This window comes from Seriola dumerili, unplaced genomic scaffold (assembly GCF_002260705.1).
Source record: "Seriola dumerili isolate Sdu_G_001 unplaced genomic scaffold, Sdu_1.0 BDQW01000017.1, whole genome shotgun sequence".
NCBI lineage: Eukaryota > Metazoa > Chordata > Actinopteri > Carangiformes > Carangidae > Seriola > Seriola dumerili.
This window is the reverse complement of record NW_019174272.1, coordinates 14,221,736-14,245,962: the sequence shown is the minus strand read 5'-3', so window position 1 is coordinate 14,245,962 and position 24,227 is coordinate 14,221,736. Positions and strand designations below refer to the sequence as shown.

The window sequence follows — 24,227 nt, the reverse complement described above, 5'->3', positions numbered from 1 at the left end:
CTCTCAGGAGATCAGGCTGCAGTACCCCTTTTAATGATAATCCATTTTATTTTCATATAAAATCATCATTGTTTAAAAAAAACCCATCAGTAGTTCAACATTAACAATGATTAAATGTCCTCATAAACGGTTATATGTACAGGTTGGTGTTTAACCTGCTGGGCATTGCTGCCTGCTGCTGCTCCACCCACAGCGCCTGCGGTGAAAAATGAAAACAAAAACAAAACAAACAAAAATAAAAACAGACAACTTTAGTAGAGCTAACAGATTAAGAGCTGAGGACCACCAGTCATTGATGTTTGGCTCCTGGTGGTGGTGCATTAATAATAATGATAATAACAATAAAAATAATAATAATAATAAAATTAACTTTATTTGTGCACCACCTTTACGACAAAGAAATGACATACACCAAGTGCTTCACATGAAAAGACATAAAATGAACATAAAAACATTCATGAAATAATGAATAATGAATTAAGATAAAATAAAAAGATTACATAGAAAGCATAAAATCAGTAAGACATCAGCATTTAAAAGACGTGCTGAGCAAGGCTGAGCTAGTTAAAGGCTAAAGTGAAGAGATAAGTTTTTATCTTTCTTTTAAAAACTCAGTGAGCAGCTTCTCTGATATCTGGAGGTCGTGTGTTCCACAGCTTTGGGCCGTAACTGACAAAAGCTGCATCCCCAGTTTTCCTACGGCTGTTGCGGGGAACCTTCAGTAAAGCAGCAGTAGATGATCTCAGTGTTCTTGGAGGTCTATAGTTAATCACGGAGTTAGCAAATCAATTTTTAATCAATCAATTAAAATCAATTCTAAATGTAATAGGAAGCCAGTGCAGAGCTGCTAAGACTGGAGGAGCTGCAGAGTTTTGAATGAGAGTGGTAGCAGAGATCAATACTGAGGCCACAGTAGCTTGGAAACTAGACCAGCAAGCCCCTTCCCATTCAGACAGACTTGCATCCATTTAGAAACTGGTCAGGCCAATCACAACCATTAATCTAAAATGGGGCAGGTTTGATATGATGACTGACAGAGGAGTGCCACTGAAGCATCTTTGTTAATAACTAAGATGGCTGCTCCTGCTGTGAATCAGTCTGTTGAATCCACTATTGCTGTAGTAGTAAACGAACTGGATGAGCCAAAAGCTTCTCCTTCTCTGCCTCCTCTGCCAGATCTTTAATGGCTTGTCAATGCTTTGCCCCTGTGACTCCCATGTCACAGAGAAATCTAAGATAAAAAAAAATCAAAATCTAATCAAAATGAGTCTTGTGAAAATCTTAAAACACATAAAGACTCAGGAATGTCTTAATGGATTTTATTCAAATATAACGATTGCAAATGGGCTCAGTACTTCCCCCGAAATAAAATCAATCCTGTCTCTTATACTTTAGAAAACAAGAATATGGGCGTATCCGCCCCCTGCTGTCAGCCGGTGATTTCAGACCGCACAGGCAGGTAGTCGTAAATTCTCAGGAGTAAAAACAAGATATGCGGGGTAATAAGGCAGATAAAGAACTGCTCCTTTACCACCCTAGTCAAGGAACAGTTTATCAACTACAAAGGGGTTGGTTAAAATGCAGTTACATGACAGCGCACATATGACGGTATAAATTTTTCCCATTTCACTAGGAAGACAGGTTACAAAAACAAACCATAAAACCATAAAAATATGATATGATACACTCACCCAGTACAGGCCTTATAATATAGTCCCATGCCCCATGTCATTTAAACAAATAAATCAAATGAAATGCCTAAAGTGAAATTAATTAAATAAATAATCTCTGGTTTAGATGGTGGACCTGGGCCTGTTGCTTCATCCTGGATCCTACTTCAGAGACTTGTGGAACATTCTGGACTTCATAGTAGTCAGTGGGGCGCTGGTGGCTTTTGCATTCTCGTAAGTTCAAAAACTCCTACTTTTTTGTCTTAAATAAGAAATCTCCGATTAGTGAGTTATTAATCCTGATCATTAGATTTGGGGGATACATGTGATGTGTCAGTTGTAATATACAGTATATACCAAACTTCAATGAGAAATGAGGTGTAATTTGGACTGTGTGGAGCAGAAACCTGCCTCGCAGCTTCTAGTCTGTTCAATGTTTATTAGAGGAAAAAGGAACAGTACGTGTAAACTATAATGGTAAACCATAAGAAGGTCATTTAACAGCAGAGGAAGATGAGCTCATCTTTTTGGAAAGATTGTCAAGACTTTAAAGCCCTGTTGCAGGGCAAAAACCTATTCCAAATACAGCCATGCCTGTGTATAAGTCAAGTTGTGTAAACATGTGGAACCCCGTCACTGAGCTACCCTGCAAATTCACGAGGTGCTGAACTAGTGGATCCAGTAATTAGTGAACACCCCCCTTTTGATGGACTGGTTGCATGGCTGAGTATGCATTATGCAAATGTCTTTGTGTAGAAGACTGTCTGTGTTTATAGTGCTAGAATTGTAAAATTTAATCATCAATATGGTGTTTATAGGAGACAGTTTTTTATATGACAGTTCTATTGTTGCATTATGTTTGTGATGTTGGTGTGTGTGTGTGTGTGTGTGTGTGTGTGTGTGTGTGTGTGTGTGTGCGTGTGTGTGTGGGGTGTTGTGTTGTGCAATGTGTTTAATGACCTCATCCTCTCCTTGTTTCTGTGCTGGGATCATTTTGAAGGAGCTTCATGGGGTAATGCCTCTATCTCTCTCATCTTGCTCGTCATTATCTGCGTGTGTAAATGTGTGAGAGAAAATACACTCACACTGCAAAAACAAGTAATTTCCTCACATATTCAGTCTTACGTCTTTAAATATACTCTGGTTTTCTTTTAAGGCATGTCATAGGATGAGAAGTGCAACTCTATTTTCCATAAGATATTGTTGTTTACTTTGGTAAAAATAAATATGAATTAAAATTCATTTTAAAAAATCCTCCAACAAATTTTTTTATGCTTAGTTGTTTAGTAAATTCTAGTGCAGAATATACGTATATATATATATATATATATATATATATATATATATATATTTGAATATTGTTCACACATAGGTTACATTTTGTAGAGAAATTACAAGTAAAGAATTTTTAAATTTAAACCATTCAATTTCTTTTTCAAAACACAACACACATAGCGCTTGCAATGAATTCCGGTCTAAAGGCTGCTGTCAGTGGACAGTCACTGCAGCTTTACTGGATTTCTTTCTGCATCATTGTTAATTATTGGTGCAAAGTCAGCTCAGAATTACAAGATGCATCACTGTTAGCTGTTCAGGTCTATTTCTCCTTGAACAGACTGTAAGGCCTGCAGTATATGAAGTGAAATTGCTTGTGAGAATGGGTGTTTTTTGCACTGTTCACTGTTGTGCCTGGGACACATTCCCATCTCGTCGTCCATCTGAAACTCTCCTGTACTTGACCCTCGTGCTTGGCTAAAGGTCTGTCCTCCATGCTCTCCTCTGTTATAGAGGGGCATGTCACCTGCGTGTTCATCATCCTTATCTTCCTCAAGCCTCTGATGGGAGGTATTTTCATCAGCACTTTGGCTCGACACAGCTCTGCTTGGGCTTGAATGATACCATCAACTTCATACATTCAGTTATTAATTCACCAGAAGCTTGCTAGCGTAATGAGCAAGCTGCTGTCGGAGGGCATGAGTACATCTCAGGGATTATCCGTCTTCTCTGTGTTCTTAGCATGCCTGTTAGATAGACTGTATGTCATGTATGCTGTTAGCTATAGGTTTTTCAATGACTGCCCTGTGACCACTTTGCCTCATCATTTCCATTCACATGCAGTTTATTCTATGCTACCGTACTTAACCTGTATCTGTCTGACTCAGCATCATGCTGCAGATGGGAATATATTTCTGTGGTTTGGTTCCAAACCTGTGCTGAACAGCACTTGTGAGTGAAATTCATATACAGTACTTATCAGCAACTGACAGCCTGTATAAGTATTCAGTATTAAAGAAATAAGACATTATGAAATGATGCTAACTACTTTACCATCTACGGTGGTAAACTAGCACTACTTACAGGGTGAAGAGTTGGCATATTATTGACTAACTACATTAGTGTGTGGGGTTACAGGTTATGTTAAATAGACTGGCACATCCACTCTGTAGTATATCCTCACTGTGTGGAAGCTAGTCCCGAACATTACTACATATCAGAGTTCATGCAGATAGCTATACTCAAATCTCAATGCCATCTCACCTGTAATGTCAAAAGTGAAAACACACTGTTTAAATATATGAGCAAGTATGTAAGCATGTTATATTAGAACAAAGTAACAGTCTGAACTAACTAGCTGCAGCCAACTACTCTGCATTGAGTTTAACCTAGCTTTAACATCGGCCTTTTAGGATGATATCAGTTGTGGCACATTGAAGACCCTTTTATACATTTCTCGTTTTAAGTTAATGAGCTTGAAACAGTTAGAAGTCAGGAGACAGTCGCAGCCTCATAGAGCTACAGTTAGCTAGATAGCCACAGCTGATAAAGTCTACCGCAACAGTAGACAATTTCAGCTGAAAATTGTCTACTGTCTAGCACTGCCTGCAATCAATAAGACATTGCTCATAAATATTTTGAATGTTAAATCTGCCACCATTGTCACTGTGAACTGCATATGTTCTGTAGGGAGAGAGGCAGGGATACAGGGATAGAAACAATAAGGGGGCGTGTCTTAGCAAACAGTTAATAAGAAGAATTAGTAATTAATAAAATTAATTAATTTAAATTGACCTGTGATTATAAAAAGAAACAGAATGAAATTCAATTTCATAATAGGTTGATGAGTATCAAAAATGTATGTATGGTTACTTTACATGTTTTCTATATTTACTCCTAAAGGTTTTTATTTCATAATGTCTCATTTATTTATTCCTAAAATTCTTTCTTGCTCTTAGTCCCACACCAGATTCTTCAGCAGATTAAATCAAACTCAAACAAATGATTTGGAAAGGCTATTTGGCTCTAGGTCACTTCTTATATTGGCAGTTAAAGATAGAAAGTCTTGTTTGATTGACAGCTGTTGTTCACTAACCATGCATGTCACCAGAGCTCAGTCTGCCTGCCATCCATCTGATCGACTGCCTCTGGCAAGGACAACAAACCATGGCATCTCCATGAAATCTGTGAATCTGTCATCTCACCTGCTGAAGCCTCTCACATTTGATGCTGCAAAGTGCAATACTGCCTTTGGATGTCAACATAACCTGGTTTTCAGGGCCGGGATGATATTTCTATTGGTTTTATTAATAGTATAATTATTATTATTTAGAAGATCTCACATGAGGCCTTTGTTGGCATTTGCTCTTTTTATTTGATGTTTTGGTTGAGACTTAGAAGTTGTAGCAGTTTGAAATTACAGAGCAAGTTATGCTGAAAAAGTGCCTGTCTTAAATCCTAATAGTCTTGATTTATTTCATACAACTGGCTCATTCAGCATCTAACCACACCTACTATTTCTCCTCATATGGCCTGATATACTGTAGTTGAATCCATTGTGGAGCCTGTTCTTTACTGGGATTTATTCATGCAGTTGTCTGCTACCAACCAAAATATATACAATTTTACATCTGTTATCATTAATGGAAAGTATGGTGTTGTCATCTGATGCAAACATATGCTTTATTTTGGTTGTATGTGTGAAGCATCCATAAATGTGCTGTACCTTGTTTTACCACTGTTTTCCCCCAAGTAGATCGCAACAAGGTGTGACCAGGTGGGGAACCCTCCTATGCCACCCCAACCCCCTCCCTGATCCTTCACCATGTACCCCATACCTTACCCTAACCCCTTTCCCCCATATCCAACCCTCTCTCAACTACCATTCTTCCTCTGGTTAGATCAGCTTCATGTATAAAATATTGAACCCATACACCAGTTTTAACACAACAGTAACCTTTGTCTGACAGCTTTCAACTGAAACCCAAAACCACTGATGGTTTTATACCCCTTTGGGTGAAAATATCTTTCTACATTTATTTTCTATTTTCTAGGTCATTACTTCAATAAACAACAAATAAGGGTTCTTTGAATGACCTAGATAATTATTTTGATGAAAAACACTGATAATCAAAAGGGTTGTTTAAATTAATATCATGAAATTCTTTTTTTATTGCATCTTGGACTGAAATCTGTCATGTAGAGGCTTTTCCTCCTGTGTTGGACAATCTGTCTTCGTTTTCTACATCCACCATCAGCAAACTCGGCTCTGTTTACACTGAATCTCCCTTCTTTCTGCCTGAGCTCACATGACGCTCTGCAGTAATAGCATGTAAAGCCTTCCAGCCGTCACAGTACACATACAGCTAGTGTTTATTAACATGGGGGACAGGCAGCGAGAAGAAGGTTGTTAGGAGGTGAATGGATGAGGATGAATTACACACAGCAGGTTGTAAAAAACTGATTTTTATACGTAGATTTATTTTTGTTTTTATGATTGTTTCAAACAAAAGTTCAGCCATTTGTAGCCAAACGTGTTATGACTGGGCTACGTCCTGCTGTTGAGGACACCAGCAGTGTGGACATGGGCATTGATATTGTGGAAAATGGGAGTAGCAAAAGATGACATACCCAAATTATACAGTGCTCAAGTTAGGTCACATCCCATCATCATTACAAGACCAAGACGGTTAATTTAGTATTTCTGCCACTTTGTTCAGCCACAGTAAGGTCCAATAAAAAACAACCTGCAGATCAGTTTGTGTCATAGAGATATGTTCAAATGGGACACAACCTGAAAAGAAAAGAAAAAATACATTGCATGTGCAGTGACATACTATGCATTTGCTCCACCTCGAAAATGTACACTTACTTTAGTTGCCTTATGATGCTAATGCTTCATAGCCAGTGTGGACTGAGGAAAAATAACTCTTTCAACATCTATATGGAATTTAATATTTTCATTGTATATATTTTTTATAAAGATTTTTTCATGTATTAAGATATACATGAACCAGTCCTTTAAATGATTCTTTAATACAGATGGCTCACTGTGTATTGCAATCCATACTCGCAGGATAAAGCGAGAGAGAGGAAGAGAGAGAGAGGCAAAGAGACTCTGGAGTGTAATGAAGTAAAAACAGAGCAGTGTTGAGAGAGTTGAAGAGGGATTTTGTTTTCAGGGCCAAGCTCTCTGTTCTCTCTCCAGAAAATGATAAAGAGAAGATAATGAGGCCACATCTGAACCAGATGTTCTCATTATCATTTGAACCTTCACATCCCCTTAAGCATCATATTTTAGCCCCTGTAACAAGTCCAATCTCTTTTTCTCTCCTGTTTCTTCACTGTATCTGGGTGTTGAGGGGTGTTCTTTGAAGGCTATTAGAATATCTCATGCGGTTGTTGCCTTAGCCCTCCCTCCTAGTGTTTGGCCTAATAACACTCTGGCCCTATGTCACTGTAAACTCATGCTGGACTAATTTGCATCACAGCATGGAGTTGTTGAAGTTGTTGCATGTGGAGTAAAGTGACCTCACAGAGGAAGTCACAAACTATGTTAAACCATGCTGTTTGTCACACTGCAGCTAATTTGTGGTGGTGCTCAAAGTGGAGTCTAGGATTCTTTGAGGGCTTCTAGAGAGCCTTTGGAAACATTTGGAACTGTACACTATAAGTAATGTCAGAACATTTCTTGAAGGAGACATTGAAGAGTAGCCACTCGAGTCATGTGTCTCAGGATTACTATTCCAGCAAAATTAACACTTGAAGTTCGCTCATTGAAGTTCAGGCCAAGTACAATGTGCTTGGTACACAATACACCTATGGACAAAACCTGCATTGCTCCTCCTGGATCTGAGGTCTTCAAATTGATCAGTGCCTCTTGGCACGAGCTTTGTCCGGGAGGCTGAACAGTGTAATGTCCCAATAATTCAAAAATAGGAACCACCACGCTGGGCTGCCAGTCCACGACCTCCATGTGGCATCAGAAGGGCATGTCAGACAAGACAGCCAGAGCCTTCAGCATCTCATGGCAAATCTCATCCACACACAGCAGCTTACTGCTGCAGAGCTTCTTAACCATCTCAGGGACCTCTGCCGGTGATATAGAAAAGGCTTCCGCTGACTCTTCCAACTCTGCCTCCTCTACTGAGGACATGTTAGTAAGATTCAGGAGTTCTTTTAAGTTTCCACTGTTTAACAACATCATCAGTCAGGATCAGCAGTTCCCTCCTCGGCTTCATTAAACCATGACCAGCTGAGGGGGGAGCAGTCAGGATGAGAATCAGCCCCTCCAAGTGTGAGGACTTGGTTCTCTGACAGAAACGGTGGCTTGCACTGGGTTGGGACTGAGTTGCTGCCCTGGGTAAAGGAGTTCAGTTACCTCTGAGTTTTGTTTACAAATAAGGATAATGTAGAGGTTGTACCGAACTATTGGGATGAAGAAGGAGCTGAGCTTCAAGGTGAAATCTGCATTCCATCCCTCAGCTACAGTCAAGATATTTAGGCAGTGACCTAAAGAATAAGACTGAAAATTGCATCTGTCAATTTCAAAAACAAACAAGCACTTTACACAGTGATTGACCAGGTACCACTATCACTTTACGTATGTACAAATGACTGCAACATCATGAGTGCCTTCAAGCTAAGTGTGCACCCATCAATATTTATTCCCATCTGGATGATTCATCACATCTTCGTACTCTCTACGATAGCAGGAATTTTACCCTGCCACTGAGTGTGGACATTTATAGCGACTATAAACACTGTTGCCTTTAGATGCAGTTGGACACCATGTCGTAAGAACTAGTTCATTTCAAGCTTAAAACTCGAGGCTGCTCTTGAGTGCTTCATTTATGGCTACAGGGTTTTCTAAGAGATGTGGTTCCCACCTCTCAAAAGTTTTTATTGCTGCTGGTGGAGCCCACATAGGCAGCTATGTTGTAAATGGTAGTTGGGGAGTGCAGGTTTCCATTTTTTGGGTGTGGATAGAAGAAGATCAACCTGTTCCATAGTATTGTAAGTGTGTACGGAGAAGGGTCTTGTATTGATAGGACTTACCTGTTTACAAATGTCTTTGTTGATGACCTTCGTCCCATGCAGCTTCCACAATAGGAAAGGATCTAGTGTAACACCTTAAATATAAATCCAAGAAGACCTGACTGCAGGTATTAACCTCACCTCTGATTATTAAGATGTATTTTAGAGGTATTTAAGTTTTTGAGAGGGTCCAAAGAACATGGATTTAGTTTTATGAGGATTTTTGCTAAACAACTTAGAAATCTGAATTTTCAGGGAATTAGGCCTTGAATACTGGTTTTAGAATTTTGAGTATTTCTGTATATTCACATCTAAATAATCAACGGTGAAAGTTCAAAATAGACACTATAAGGTTTCGTATTTATTAAGAGATTAACACATGTACTCATAAGGGATCCCATTCCCAAAACTTTAGTGTTAGTCAAAAGAAAATCAACCTCAGAAACGTAGTGGAGACAGCTATTAGAGTTGATGCACAGTGGTAAGTTGATCAGTTTGTAGCAGACTCTGCTCATCTCGTTCAAATAAGAAAAACAAAGAAAAGAAATACAAACCGTACAGATGAAACAGTGCAACTCAGAGGTTTATTCAAACATCTCACCTCAGACAATGACATGATAAATTTGTGATATTTTATCTACTAAATGTGCCTCTGCTCTCTTGTGTTTCACTGCTAAATCAGTTTTTTGCAAAAAGGTTTTTTTTCCCTCTAAGTGGTAAATTAGTTTCACTAAGATCTTAATCCTGAGATACAGACTCAAGACATGTTGTAGATTAAGATCCTTCATGCACAGTCTTAAGTATAACCATATTTGCATGGAGAATAATGGAGGATAATAGAAGAATTTCTGGGAATGAACGGATTGACTGCATGTTCAAAGAGATTTCAGACTGAGCTGTTCATGTAAACCAGGCTGGAAGGAGACACATGTCCCTGTGTGAGGCTGCCTATGTTGTGGAGTGTTTACTATTTGTTTTTGTTACTACACATATTTGTAGTATATGGTTTGGATTTTGAGGCTTTTTTCACTTATGAGAGAGCTAAGCTACCTGCTTCGACCTGCTTCCAATCTTTATGTTAAGATAAACCACATCCTGGCTCTTAGGTTGGCACGTAGGGAAGTGTCTCAAAAACTTGGTTCAAGAGGTCATTGTCTGACTGGCTTATGGACTTTCTGAACACTCCTGATTCCCAGCCAGTCTCCCTGTCTACTCCAGAGTCTACCAACCTGCAGCCTGTTCCTGTGTCAGCTAGCCCCTGGCCCACGAGCCTTCAACCTGTTTCCCAGCCTGTATCCAAGTCAGCTAGCTCACACTCTGCTTGCTTCCAGCCTACATCAGAGCCTGCTAGTCAGGTTCTTAGCCACCAGCATGCTAGCCTTCAGCCAGCGTTTCAGCCTACACTCCAGCCTCTTTGAGTTTCAGTTCTGGAGCCTGCAGCCTTCCAGTCCTGAATCAGCTAGTCCACTGTCTGCTCTTGTTCCTGAGCTGACCATGTTCTTGTTTGATCCTGACCCAGAGAACCTAGTGCTGCCCCCCCTTTCTGGGGGACACACCTGGCTATCACCATATGTAAGAGGTGGAGCCCCTAAAAAGCTCTTGATGTCTTGTCTTTTTGCAAGTCTGTTCCTGAGTGGATTACCCAGCTGACACCTCCCCTCTTCCAGCGTTGGGGGTCCCATTCAACGTTTTGTCTTTTCCTGAGTTGACCGCTCCAGCTCACATGTCCCATTGTCAGGGATTTCAGTCAACATCTCATCAGTTCCCAAAGCTGTTTGTTACTTGGCCAACAACAAGTCTCCTGTTGTCGAGTCCGCAATCTGGCCAACACCTGCTCCTGGTCTCCGGTTAGTGGTTTGGCCAACATTTGCTCCTGAGCTCCATTCTGTGGCCTCCAGAGGGGTCCCCACCTACAGCACAGGTCTGCAGAGGTGTTTCGCTTTCATTGTTGCCCTCCAAGTCATTCTCCAGAGCAGTCCGGCTCTCACCAGCATCCTCCTGCTTGACCTCCAGAGTGGACTCACCTTTGTCCCTACCATTTTGCCAGGCCTCTGGGCTGTCTGGCCAAGGTCCTCTGCTCAGTGCCTGTCCAACCCTCGGGCTGTCTGGCTGAAGTCTCCCACTTCACCCCTGTTTTGTCCCTAGGCCATCTGCCTGAGGTCCCCTGCTCTGTACTTGTTAAGCCCTTCTGCTGCTTTCCTGAGAGTTACCCAGTTACCTTCTTTTGCTTCTTGTCCCCTGGCCCCCTTGTGATTATATAAGTACGTAAAGTTGTAGCCTTAACTTTTTAAGTACAGCCCACTTATTTAATGAAGGCTACACCTACCTGCCTTTGTGTGTGTCTGCATTTGGGTCCTGAAAACAATGAACTGTGACAAATGTAAGTGACAGGATAACGTAGGTTGCCTTGGTTGTAATGATTCACCTCCTGCTGCTCCCAATTTCTATCCCAGCCAATCATGTTCAGGGACACTGGTTGAAGTTTGACTTCTACCATAGAGGCTGGTGTGTGACCATACACCCTGTTAACCTTTAAGACATCTGCCAAACCTAACAGTAGTATTGATGCCCTGAGCACTGTGGATTAGAAGCATCATGCATGAACCGGGATAAATTACATAAAAATGTCTCCAACAGATTTCCTATTTTTCTCATTGATGATTGATTTTTGTTGATATCCAGAAAGCCTATTGTTGTGTGCCTCATTCACCCAGCTGATCTAAACACAGTCGATTCATATCCTGCCACATTTCAAAGTTCAAGTGTCAAAATAAATCACAACTATCATGTTAAAGTCTGAAAAACACTTTCTGTTATGTGTTCTGTTTATCAATAGTATTAATACTCAAAAAAGATTTGATTACTACAGGTCTTTTGTAAATAATTGTGTGTGTGGTTTAACAATGATTACTTTCCGCAGGGGGACCAAAGGCAAAGACATCAGCACTATCAAGTCACTGAGGGTTCTCCGAGTGCTCAGGCCTCTCAAGACCATCAAACGTCTGCCAAAACTCAAGGTTCTGCTCCTTTCTTGTTTTATGGTTTATTTTGATCCATTTAACAAGTTAGCAGTGCTCAACTGTGATTAAGGCAGGAAATTGCCACAGAAGCATTTTTTTTGGTTGTCTTTTTGGTTGTTATCTTTTGTATTTGTGGAACTTTTATATTCACACATTCACACACAGATTGTCAATCTGTTCACACAAATAATATTGAAACAAATCTACCTCCATGCAGGGTCTTCAAATGAGATCTATTAAAAAATCATCAGCCTTACCTTTTGATCATAAATCTAATAATATAGCAGTGTTAGTTGACATGTCAATGCTGCTCTGTTCCATAAGGCACAACAATAAAGCCTAGCAACAAAGTCATTATAACGTCACTTTAAATGAGCTCAGCAGATATCAATCAGCTGTTAACAAGCACACAACATTCATGCTTGTTTGAACAGCAAAACGCCCATATCTGTGTAGTTACAAAAGAAAACAAACAATTCTGAAAACAAGCCGATTTTTCAACCAGATGAAAGTTTATCTGTCTCGCTGTGAAGAACTGACAGTAGCAGCACCTGCACCCTGCAAAGAAAATATAGCTCTCAAGTTCTGTTGTTTGGTTTTATGTTAGACTGTTACGAATATGATGCAAGCTTTTTTTAATGACAGGGTATTACTTTTTTCCCCTGACAGACCTGGTATCTTGTTGAACATAGTGTATCAGTATCTCACACTGTTCAGCTCCTTCTCTTTGAAGAGCCTTTCTGCTCTTAGTTGTCATCTTACTTTTCATGTCTTACCTGTGTTTGAGTTGTTGCAGACTGATCTTATACAAGTGAATTAATTATTAGCTGCATGCATTATTAATTACATGTTAATGCCGGAGTGAACCTCGGGGCTGCTGCCAGGAGGCCCCTTGGCACCGCTAACATGCATAACATTCATGTATATAAAGTGTAAACCAGACCATGAAAACATCATGTAAATCAAATGGTGATTGTCACTCAAGGTTTACTTCCTGTTTTCAGTAGTACACAGATGTCTTCAGTGTGGGACTGTCATCAAACACCTGAAGTTTGAGGCGGATCGGACAAAGTATATCATAGTTGTAGAAACTTCCTCTTTCATAGCGAAACATAAAAAATTGCCATGCCACCATAGTCACACCGTTTGACGAAAATTTACAATTTTTTCACAGTGAAGTCAGAAGTATTTTCTGACCAAGTGGTCAACATGGTGCTCAGGCCAGAGCTCTTATCAAACATATAAAGTTTGGGCCTGTTTTCCCATTGGGTGCTGGAGTTACAGCAACTTTCTGTTTCATGGCGAATCATTAGAATTCGCCGCACTGTCACAGGACGGCCATTCAATGAAAACTCAAAAGCTTCAAAATTTAACATTGCAAAGGTCTTAAGATGAGAATGACCAATTTTTTGATGATGATCTGATGAATTAGGAGGGGTTCATTAAAATATGATGTCCTTAAATTGCAAAAACAGCACCAAATTGCAGATTAAATTCAAAATGGCTGACTTTCTGTTGGGTTTAGGCTATCGGTGCAAGAGGCCTTTATGTCTCAGTATGTTACATGTGCCTACCGATTTGTGTACGTGCAGGAAAAACTCTGGGGATGCAAGGGCCTCTTTGAAATTTTGTAGGTGGCACTATGGAGCCATTTTGCCCCAAACATTTGCAAGACCCATGACAGGCACGTTTTCACCAGGCCTGACGTGTGCGAAGTTTGATGATTTTTCAAACATGTTTAGGCTCAAAAAAGCAATTCATTTTAATGGAGGAGAAATAAACAATACAATTTAACTAGGGTCCTCGCAAAGAAGAAAGCAGCATCCTGGGAGAGTCAATAGATAACAGCTTTCAACCATGTAAAGACATAATTTTCCTTTTCACCCTCACATGACGTGTGTGTTTGTGTTTGTGTGTCCTCAGGCAGTGTTTGACTGTGTGGTCAACTCTCTGAAGAACGTGCTGAACATCCTCATCGTTTACATGCTCTTCATGTTCATCTTTGCCGTCATCGCAGTTCAGCTCTTCAAAGGAAAATTCTTCTACTGCACAGATGAGTCCAAGGGCCTGGAGAAAGACTGCAAGTTGGTCTAAAACCCCTGACTTCCTCTTTTCCTATTTTAACAACTTTCTAACTGTAACAGTTGGTGTGGTCAAAACCAGACCCTGTACCTGTACCTGCCTGTCCCCACTCAGCTTTATTTGTGCCTTCATGTCTTCCAGAGGACAGTTCTTGGACTACGACAAAGATGAGGTAGCTGCCATGCCCAGAGAGTGGAAAAAATATGAGTTCCATTATGACAATGTGCTGTGGGCCTTCTTGACCCTCTTCACTGTCTCCACTGGAGAGGGATGGCCAACGTAAGTGCAGCTGACTTGACTCCCATGTACTGTACCTATCTGTCAAGGATTTAACACGTGAAAAAACAGGATTCATAAATGTAACTTCAATGGTTCCTGTGGGAAAATTCGTCATTGGAAATGCAAGAATATTAATAGAATACATGAACAAAAACTTCATCTAAATATGATTCATAACTGTGTGACCGCCTGACAAATGTAAAATATTAAACAAACATACAACATTAACAATCTGTACAGAGAGGAATCATAAAAAAATATTAAATGTACCTCTATATGTAACTGACAGGTGTTTACTGTCATTTTGCTTCAAGCTCAAATTGAAATGTCATATTAATGAACTTTAACCTCTGTAGACCCACGCAGCGATCAGGATCAGAGGATCAGATTCAAAATACATCAGGCTTAATTTTGGAAAATGTGTTTCGAATTTTGGATAGGACACCTGGAATATCTCCATTTGATGGAATGATGTAGCCATAAAAAACATATCTCACTTAGCGTAGACATCATATATGGGCAGGGTCGGATCCAGTGTTTGACACACTAGAGAAAATAAAGATGACTTGGACCCTTCTCTGTCTCTCAAAAAAGATACTAAATTGCTGGAGATTCCCTGTTCAGGAGGAAAGCTGTGGTGTGAACATCAGTGTGACAGTGATGAGTCAGGCACACACTCAAATAGTGTGCCAAGCAAAATGAAAGAGCAGTGATACATCACCCTTCCCATTATGTTTTTCATCAGATAACCAAAACATTGCCTTGTGTATCACTATCTTTAGGCTACAGATACAGATACCTATTCTGTTGATGGCAGCACACAGTGGAAGGAGGGAACTGTTTTGTTCAGTTTCCGTGCTTTTCAGATGTGTGCAGAAAGTGCCGGGAGATAGTTGCTTCATGAAGCAGTATTTTTTTGGGCCACATGAAAAAAGAATGAGCTGAAGGAGAGAACAGTGTTGGCAGCATTTCATGAGAGGAACACACTGAACTCTTACCTTTCAGTTATCAGACGGTCTCTGGATGGTTACTTGACCTTCTTATTGAAGACCTGCTGGTGTCATTGCAATTCTGTTCATGATTCTGTTGCTGAACAATGGTTTATACAATCCAAACTGTAGCTTCTTCTCAAAGTCAGATTGTAGCTCTGTCTGTGGCACTGAGTTCAGACTTCATGTTGTGCTTTACTCTCCCTGCAGTGTACTGAAGCACTCTGTGGATGCCACCTTTGAAGACCAGGGTCCCAGTCCAGGCTACCGGATAGAAATGTCCATCTTCTATGTGGTCTACTTTGTGGTCTTCCCTTTCTTCTTTGTCAATATCTTCGTCGCTCTGATCATCATTACCTTCCAGGAGCAGGGAGACAAGGCCCTGTCTGAGTGCAGCTTGGAGAAGAACGAGGTAAAGCAGAGACACACAAACACACAGAAGAGTGAGAAGCTCATTTCTGTCACAGCAAACTGTTTGAATTATTCTTCACCCACATGTATCTCCTTTCATGTTAGCCACTGAATACATATTTTTGGCTGGACCGCAACAGTGGGGCCAGCCCTATAATCTCAATTGTCACTGGCTGACTGACTGACTGACTGATTGACTGACTGATGATATTTCCACCACTGGTCAGTGGAGTGCTGAGCCGCTCTGGTTTCCTGCCTGCTCGGGAACTGCAGGGAAGAGGAGGAGCACTTCCAATACACTGAGCCTCGCCTCCATTGTTTCAAATACTCTACTTTGTTTTCATGTATCATTATATTTAAAGGAGGCAGAGGAATAACTAAACACAAAGGCAAAAGCCTGCAACAATAATTTAAAAAAGACTGTCTGTCTCTTCTAACTTTCTCTCTGATCATGTTATAGTAAATCCAGCTGAAATCACATCTCTTTTGTGTGTTTGGTGACTTTGTCAGACAACGTCACAGTTATAAAATCAGGATTTGACCAGTTAGTTCAATATGTGACTTTTTGGCTTTTGGGACTAAAGAAATCTGTATGTGTTGGTTAAACCAGTTCAGTGTGGGGTGTTTAAGTCTTTTTCTGGCTTGTAAACTTTCAATGTTTCTAAACTACAATTAGTGCCTGGGACCGAAATGTATCTTGGCTAACTGCTTATCAGTCATGTATCTTGTGGATGCCAGCTGCTCACATCAGTGCCGATTTTGAATGATCGGCAGCAGTGTATCAGAGGTTTGGGAGCAGTTCCTTTCAAACAGTGAAGACACTGAAGCAGAGGTGTGTTTTCTTTGTTACAGAGGGCTTGCATTGACTTTGCAATTAATGCCAAACCTTTGACACGCTACATGCCAGAGAACACGCAGTCCTTCCAGTACAGGATGTGGAAGTTTGTGGTCTCAGCTCCATTTGAATACTCCATCATGATCATGATCGCTCTCAACACTGTGGTACTCATGATGAAGGTAATAACTTTTGACTTTTGCAGATTTGATGTAGTTGGTCAAGCTTTGTCAGATGTTTTATAATGTCAGTCCTGGAAATTATCATCTCAGGAAAAGAACAGTTTGATATTATGAGACATATTCCCTCTCTCCATGAGATCTAACCAGATGTTCAGACTGAAAGCTGAAGCTACAGCAAGCAGCTGTTTAGCTTGGCATAGCATAAAGACTAGAAACAGAGGGAAACAACCACTTTGTGTCTCTCCAAAGGTAAAAAGAATCAGCAGGTTATATGTAATTTATTAAATCTGTGCAAAACCACAAATTGTAAAAACAGTGTGTGGTTTTATGGCTGGTGATGTTGGCCAAGCCAAGGTAGGCTAACCAGCTGTTTGCTGTAGCATCATATTAACAGACAGAGTGTGACTGAGAGTGCATCTTCTCTTGTATTCTCAGCAGGAAAGAGAGTAAAGTGTCTTTTCCACTGGTCGAAACAACCCACTAAGACCTGCTAAAATCTGGTTTTTGTCTCTGATTGGCATTGATGTGAACCACATTTTCTACCCTAACGTCTTTCAGAGCACAAACACTATAAACACACCTGTCACCTGTCCAGCACGGTGCTGTTAAACCAGAAACACAGCGGCTACACCTTCCTCTGAGAGTGAGCTGCAGCCCTGAGATAAGTTTAAAAACATGCAAGCACCAATCGAAGCTTCTCACACGGAGGCTCTTTTACAGGAGCAACAACCAGGAGATGAGATGTGACGGATCTGTTTTACCAGTTTCACTCTCCACACTGTGTCTGTGTGTGTGCTCTGTAAGAGCATGTGATGACATCACTCCTTGCAGTTGTGTGTCCTCAGTCCGATCAGAAAGACAAACTGGACTGACAGTGGAAAAGGAGTCAATCGACTTTTATTAGCGGGTTTACCTGCGTTTAAAAAACCTGCTTATACCTGATGATTTTGGTGTAAAAAACGTATCTGTGCATTTCCCAAAATGTCAAACTGGTCCTTTAGCAGTGTTACACCTACAAGCCAGCAGGGAAAACACCACTCACCCCTGTCTTTCAGTTCCATGGAGCTCCAGACTTCTATGAAGTAATGCTGAAGAACCTCAACATCGTCTTCACCACTCTCTTCTCTCTGGAGTGCATCCTCAAGATCATTGCGTTTGGTCCACTGGTGAGTAACAGTTACGGAGCAAATCTCAACGTACTGAATGATAGATAACAACTAATGATTTCCTGCTGTTTCTCAGAACTACCTGAAGGACGCCTGGAATGTGTTTGACTTTGTGACAGTGTTGGGCAGCATCACTGACATCCTGGTGACTGAAATCAATGTAAGAGCACCCACTCCTCACTCCTCACCTCGACAAGGCTGAATGCACTGTATCCATACAGCACTGTTGTCATGGTAATGGGCCGGGTCAGGGACAGTCTGTACAGCAAGCTTTTAGCAAACAAGTTAACTGTCCATATCAGCAAAGACAATCACATGGCAGAGGTCCAGGGAGCCTGATGGCTCTGGACGGAGAGAGAGGGAGGGATTGCGAGTCTTTTATTAATTGAAGGATTGATCATGGAGGACTGATACAGGAGCTGAGGATGACGATGACCTCAGAGAGTGATCTTTAATACTCTGCTGTGTTTTCTGTGTTTGACAGTTTCTTTACCTGTATATATGTGTACATTCTGTTGTGCAATATGACTGTTCCTGTTCTCTCATTTCTCCCTCTTCCCTTCTGCTGTCCTTACTTCGCCACTCTCCCTCTCACTCTCTCTCTCTCTCTCGCTCTCTCTCTCTCTCTCTGTCTTTCTGTCTTTGTCTCTCTCTCTCTTCATCTTGTTGATTGTCGTCACTGGTGTTGCCATGCCCTGGTTCCAAACATCACTAGACTACGGTGAGTGACATTTTGTTGCCGTTCTCTGCTCTTAGCTTATAAAATGTTACTCCTGCTATTTAGTATTGCACTTCTACAAAGCTGTGGAGCTTATGAAAGAGGCATTAAAAACAATGATGCTGACTGGTGTCCTGACTTTAGTCCGTTTCATCTTGTTACATACAGTAAATCTGATGCTACGTGTTGGTCTCATGTCTGAAGTCACAATGACAATCTGTCCTGTAACATTTCTGTAACATATACAACATGGAACAAGTCTGAACTGAATGTCATCACATGACTACGACAGAGTATTAGGGCCGCATTGAGGAACAAAAAGAAATCTGAAATGATAAGAATAAAGTCATAATATTACAATAATTAAAAATGTAAATTTTGAGAAAAAAAAACATTTTTTAGGAATATTGCAATCAACCAATCAAACGGGTGAAAGGACAGTCAGTGGCAGCCTGAGCTGCTTCTGGCAGCTGCTGTTTGTCTGTCTAACAATAGAATAGACTCCGTTTCTTCACAATCTTCAATGTCCTGGTGCTGATGATGATGATGATGATGATGATGATGATGATGATGATGATGATGATGGTGATGATGATGATGATGATGATGATGATGATGATGATGATGATGATGATGATGATGATGATGATGATATTTGTGAAACCTCTGCTGCAGTATAACTTCACAGGATGCTCCACGTTCCTCATTTTAAAGCTTCTGATGTTTCCCCTCTAAAGCAGCACAGAACCTAAAATGACCACTTGATTCTCATTATATTGTGACTTTTTCTTGTAACATTATGTCTTTATTCTCGAAATTTCTGATTTTTTTTCCCTCAATGTGGCCCTTTTACCCCGTCATGCATTACAGTCAAACTGTAGCTCAGTTTTAATTGGTTTGACACAAAATTAATTCAGTCACCACATCTTTCACAATTCATGAACTGTGTATTTACAGTCCCTTTTGCACGTTTTTAGACCATTGGAGTGAGGACATTTTGTCCAGTCCTCACTTTCTGACACACATTCCTGGTTTCAGGATTCAGGTTATGGGTTAGGGAGGTTGCGTTATGTCAAAGAGTGTCCTCACAAAGATAGCTGTACAAATGTGTGTGTGGTTAGAGGAGCAGCAGGTTTACTTTCTGTGTACCGCAGTTCCAGTGGGTGATAATCATGCACTGTGTACACTGTTTCAGATTAAAGGACAGTTTCACATTTTTTAATATAGAATTAGACAATATTTCCTACAGTGGAGGGAGCGTAACAGCACACAGAACTCTGAATAAGCCCAACTTAATTTGTCAAATTCACATTGCTGGAATGTTATATTAGCTTCAGCTGTAGTCTATATTAGAGTACATTTTTACGTAGAATGGGGAATGAGGATTTTGCGCTTATATTGAAATTGCATTCAGAAGAGATTTGCAGACAGAAAGTCATTCAATGTGCATATGTTGTGAGATAAAAAAAAAACTGCGTATGCCCCCCGACATTTTAGCTGCAGATACATGTGCATCAGTTTGGGTATAACAGCAGTGTACTTTATCACATTCACACACACGAGATATGATCCAGATTTTTATCAGCTGCAGGAAACATGTTGACCTTTAACCTCTCAGAGTACGTGGTTGATCAGCCCTGATCTAGAACAAAGACTCAGCATTGGTATGTTGAGAATGCCTCCTTTACGCCTCGCAGTCCTGATGTATAAATATACCACTGAATTTACAAATGCTGAAACAAACTTGAAATTAATTCAATAACTTATTAATAACATCGATAAATAAATGAAATTTGAGCATAAATAAAAGACTAAAACATCAACATTTTGATTTTTTTTTGTTATTGATGTGACCACGTTCAGCTTGGGTTTGGTGATTAAATCTTTAATGCGTCTTGAATGTGTTTATAGCTGGGCCTTGTATGTTTTTGTTCAGAGCTTGTTAAAGGATCATTTGTAACCAGCTAAAGTGACTTTAAGCAATTAAACTCTAACGAGGGTGTGGTCATCAGTGAGTGATAAGGGTGTGTGATGTCCCATCTGTGTCTCACAGGACAGGCTGCTGAACCTGAGCTTCTTAAGGCTGTTCAGAGCAGCTCGCCTCATCAAGCTGCTGAGGCAGGGCTACACCATCCGCATCCTGCTGTGGACCTTCGTCCAGTCCTTCAAGGTGCTCACACACGTTATCACACGCTCACTGATGTGCACGCACACACACTGCATGTACACTATATTAGCATCCACATCCATGTGCACACAGAGGCGCTTACTTTCACAAACTCACACAGCCACATACAGTATCTCCCTGCACACACAAACTCAAACATCCTGCCTGGAATAATTCAGAGTACATATTAATAATTAAGTGTGTTTTGGTTTCCCCTTGTTCCCTTTAGGCCCTGCCTTATGTTTGCCTGCTGATTGCGATGCTGTTCTTCATTTATGCCATCATTGGGATGCAGGTGCGTGATGCCATGATGTTCAACACAGGGGTTCAATATTAAAATGTTGTGGCCTAAATGTGAAAAAAAAATCCATTCCCCTCACTGTGTCTGTGGTCTGTGCGGTAGGTGTTTGGCAACATCGAGCTGAATGAAGACACAGCTATCAATCACCACAACAACTTCCGCACATTCCTCCAGGCTCTCATGCTGCTGTTCAGGTACAAGAAACCTTATTATTTATTTGTGTGTATATATATATATATATATATATATGTGTGTGTGTGTGTGTGTGTGTGTGTGTGTGTGTGTGTGTATACAGTATATATATACAGTACATATCTCATGAGCACATTATTATTCAAAGAGTTTTTATTGGTAAGTCATACAGAATGTAATAATCACTGATACAGGTGGACAAAGACAATGTGTCCTCTCCCCCTTTGATCTGCTCCAACAGAGAGTAATAACAAAAACAAAGTAGTCAGTTTTACAGAACTGCAGTATCCGTTGCATCCATTTTCCCTACAAAAAAAAGCATGGAATTTCTGAGCACACCCTCTCGAAGTATAGTGAATTTTCTCCAATGTCAAATGGTGCATAAGGTCTTTATATTATATAACCTTTTATAAATAAAGGTTATTATTATTATTATTATTGTTTAATCTGTAGACCAAAAGCTAGAGGAAATGTATCGTTGCATTTAAGCAGTATAAGTCATCTAGCTAAAAGAGATGCTGAAGCTATCATATTTTTTGCCCGCTGACTAAGATGTGCGTCTTGTGGAGGTGCTCCAAACACTGCAGGAACAGCAAAAGGTTGTGTTGGTACCTCCAAAACATCTGAGAAGCTTTTAAATATCAACTGCCAGAAACTATTTTTAGTTTTGGACAGAACCAAAACATATGTGAAAGGGTGGCTGGTGTTTCCCTGCATCATTCAAACACAGGGTTGACGCGGCATGAATTTAGCATCTTGGCTTCAGACCAGCGAAGACGATTCAAGGCCTTAAACTGGATGATTCTATGTCGTGAGCGGATTGAAGAGGAATGTATCCTTTCTAAAGCTTTCTTCCAAACTTCATCAGGAAAACGATCTCTAAATCTTCGTCCCACTGATTCCTTAGCAAATTCAAGGGTTCCAATTTATATTAATTTGATAATGAGTAAATTATCCCGTTGGACTCATGAGCATATTGGATCACTTGAATAATAAATACAGACTGTTTTCCAGAAACAAGGTTATCCCTTGGACTCCCAGATGGGCGGACAGTCCTGAACTGCTGCCAGTCCTTTATGTCTCCTCTGTGTTTCTCTGTCTCTGTGTATCAGGAGTGCAACTGGTGAGGCCTGGCACGAGATCATGTTGTCATGTTTGAGCCACCGAGCCTGTGATGAACGCTCAGGGACCCATGGGAAAGAGTGTGGCAGTGATTTTGCCTACTTCTACTTTGTCTCCTTTATCTTCCTCTGCTCCTTCCTGGTCAGTACTGACACACCTCCACTGTAACTGCTAACCTGTGATTTATTCTGTCAGGTAACCAGGATTGTAAATAAATATAAAAGCTGTAGTTTTTATATTCCATGAACCACAGTGGCTCTTCTTATTAAGTTCATGTTTTGCAAGCATGCATTTGAAATAAAATGCTTTTTTACACACCTCACTTCCTGGACTGGTGAGCTTTGCCACAGTGAGTTGCAAAAGATACACAATGATCAATGATCTGATCACAGGTGGTCAGCTCTAAGTACGTCTGTTCACACCTGGATTTAAAATGTGTCTCCACATGTGTCTCAGTGACCACTTGTGATTGGATCTCACTTCCCCGTTTTATATGCAAATAAACATGTATGCATCTTTGTTTTTAGCCAAAGAGACAGACCGGTCCATTGTCAATGTGTAGTAAGAGAGAGAGAGAGAGAGAGAGAGAGAGAGAGAGAGAGAGAGGGTGGGGCATGAGTTAATCAATGCTCTGCTCACAGCTCTCACACTGAAATCAGGTTTTATCCATCTGAAACAGTAAAAGGGATTTTGGGGTTGACTGTGTTGGGACTCTGACAGAGGACATCAGTGGAGGAGGCGGTCCTTCAGTGTGGTCCAGGACACATCTGTGTTCACACTGCTAAAAGAATGTGGCCACATGTGGTCCAGACCACCTCTGAATGTGGTCTGAGTGATCGGATCTCAAATGCATCCTCAATGTGTCTCGGGTGCGTTCCCACTTGAACTTAGAGCTGTCCACTTGTGATTGGATCACCTGAGACGGATGTTAATGCAAGGTCTTAACAGGACCATAGTGACTATAATGATCTACTGTAGCTAGCCAGCTAACCACTAGTAAGCTAGCCAGCCAGGAACATAACATAAACATAAATAACATAACATAAATGCTCAAATATAGCTCTTCAAGCTAGTTGGCTCACTTGGCCAGCTTGGAGAGCTAGCTGGCATACTAAAGCTTCACTGCTAGTTTATTTGTAACATTTACATGAACTTTTCTTTCAAACTATGGTGCTCCATCAGAGCAGGGTTAAATAAAAGTGGATGGTTCCTTAGCTGTGGACATTCAGGATCTCTGTTCCCTCAGTGGTCAGCACTGTCAACATGTGATTGGTCAACTGTACAACTTGGCACGTCAAAGTTCACCAAAGTTGAACTTAACACTGAAGGTGTGTGAGGATTTCAGCTCATCATGCCAGTGCCACTGAGATGAATTTGTTTCCCTCCAAAATTTCAAAATGGCGGTGCAAGCAGGCTAGAACACAGAACTCAACCTAATGTCTGTGTTCCAGATGCTGAACCTATTTGTGGCTGTCATCATGGATAACTTTGAGTACCTAACCAGAGACTCCTCCATCCTGGGACCCCATCACCTTGATGAGTTCATCCGGGTCTGGGCAGAGTACGACCCGGCTGCGTGGTATGTTCAAACCTCCCCCTGAGCCCCAGAGAATATCATACAAAGTAAAGTGGAGGGACTAGACGCCCTAACCTTACTGCTCTCTTCCCTGGCCTCATACACAGGCCTCATGCCTGTACCTTGTTGTATGCAGTGAGCCCACTGATGATCATTGTTTTATTTGAAGCTGTCCTGAACGTTTGTTTATTTATGTGCTTGTTCTT

The 24,227-nt window shown here is 40.7% G+C and overlaps 1 protein-coding gene across 1 annotated transcript in view; it reads left to right on the top strand.

Annotated features, from left to right (window-relative positions):
* LOC111227530 (voltage-dependent N-type calcium channel subunit alpha-1B-like) overlaps positions 1-24,227 on the top strand; it is a 180,934-nt gene that overhangs the window by 134,872 nt on the left and 21,835 nt on the right. Inside the window, exons 26-41 of the mRNA XM_022753065.1 lie at positions 1,798-1,904; positions 2,671-2,682; positions 5,701-5,721; positions 11,902-11,998; positions 13,925-14,085; positions 14,225-14,362; positions 15,562-15,763; positions 16,615-16,779; positions 17,835-17,945; positions 18,022-18,105; positions 18,661-18,666; positions 20,717-20,833; positions 21,060-21,125; positions 21,234-21,325; positions 22,436-22,586; positions 23,897-24,024. Of these exons, the coding sequence (XP_022608786.1) occupies positions 1,798-1,904; positions 2,671-2,682; positions 5,701-5,721; positions 11,902-11,998; positions 13,925-14,085; positions 14,225-14,362; positions 15,562-15,763; positions 16,615-16,779; positions 17,835-17,945; positions 18,022-18,105; positions 18,661-18,666; positions 20,717-20,833; positions 21,060-21,125; positions 21,234-21,325; positions 22,436-22,586; positions 23,897-24,024 (1,658 nt within the window). The remainder of the gene's footprint in view (positions 1-1,797; positions 1,905-2,670; positions 2,683-5,700; positions 5,722-11,901; positions 11,999-13,924; positions 14,086-14,224; positions 14,363-15,561; positions 15,764-16,614; positions 16,780-17,834; positions 17,946-18,021; positions 18,106-18,660; positions 18,667-20,716; positions 20,834-21,059; positions 21,126-21,233; positions 21,326-22,435; positions 22,587-23,896; positions 24,025-24,227) is intronic.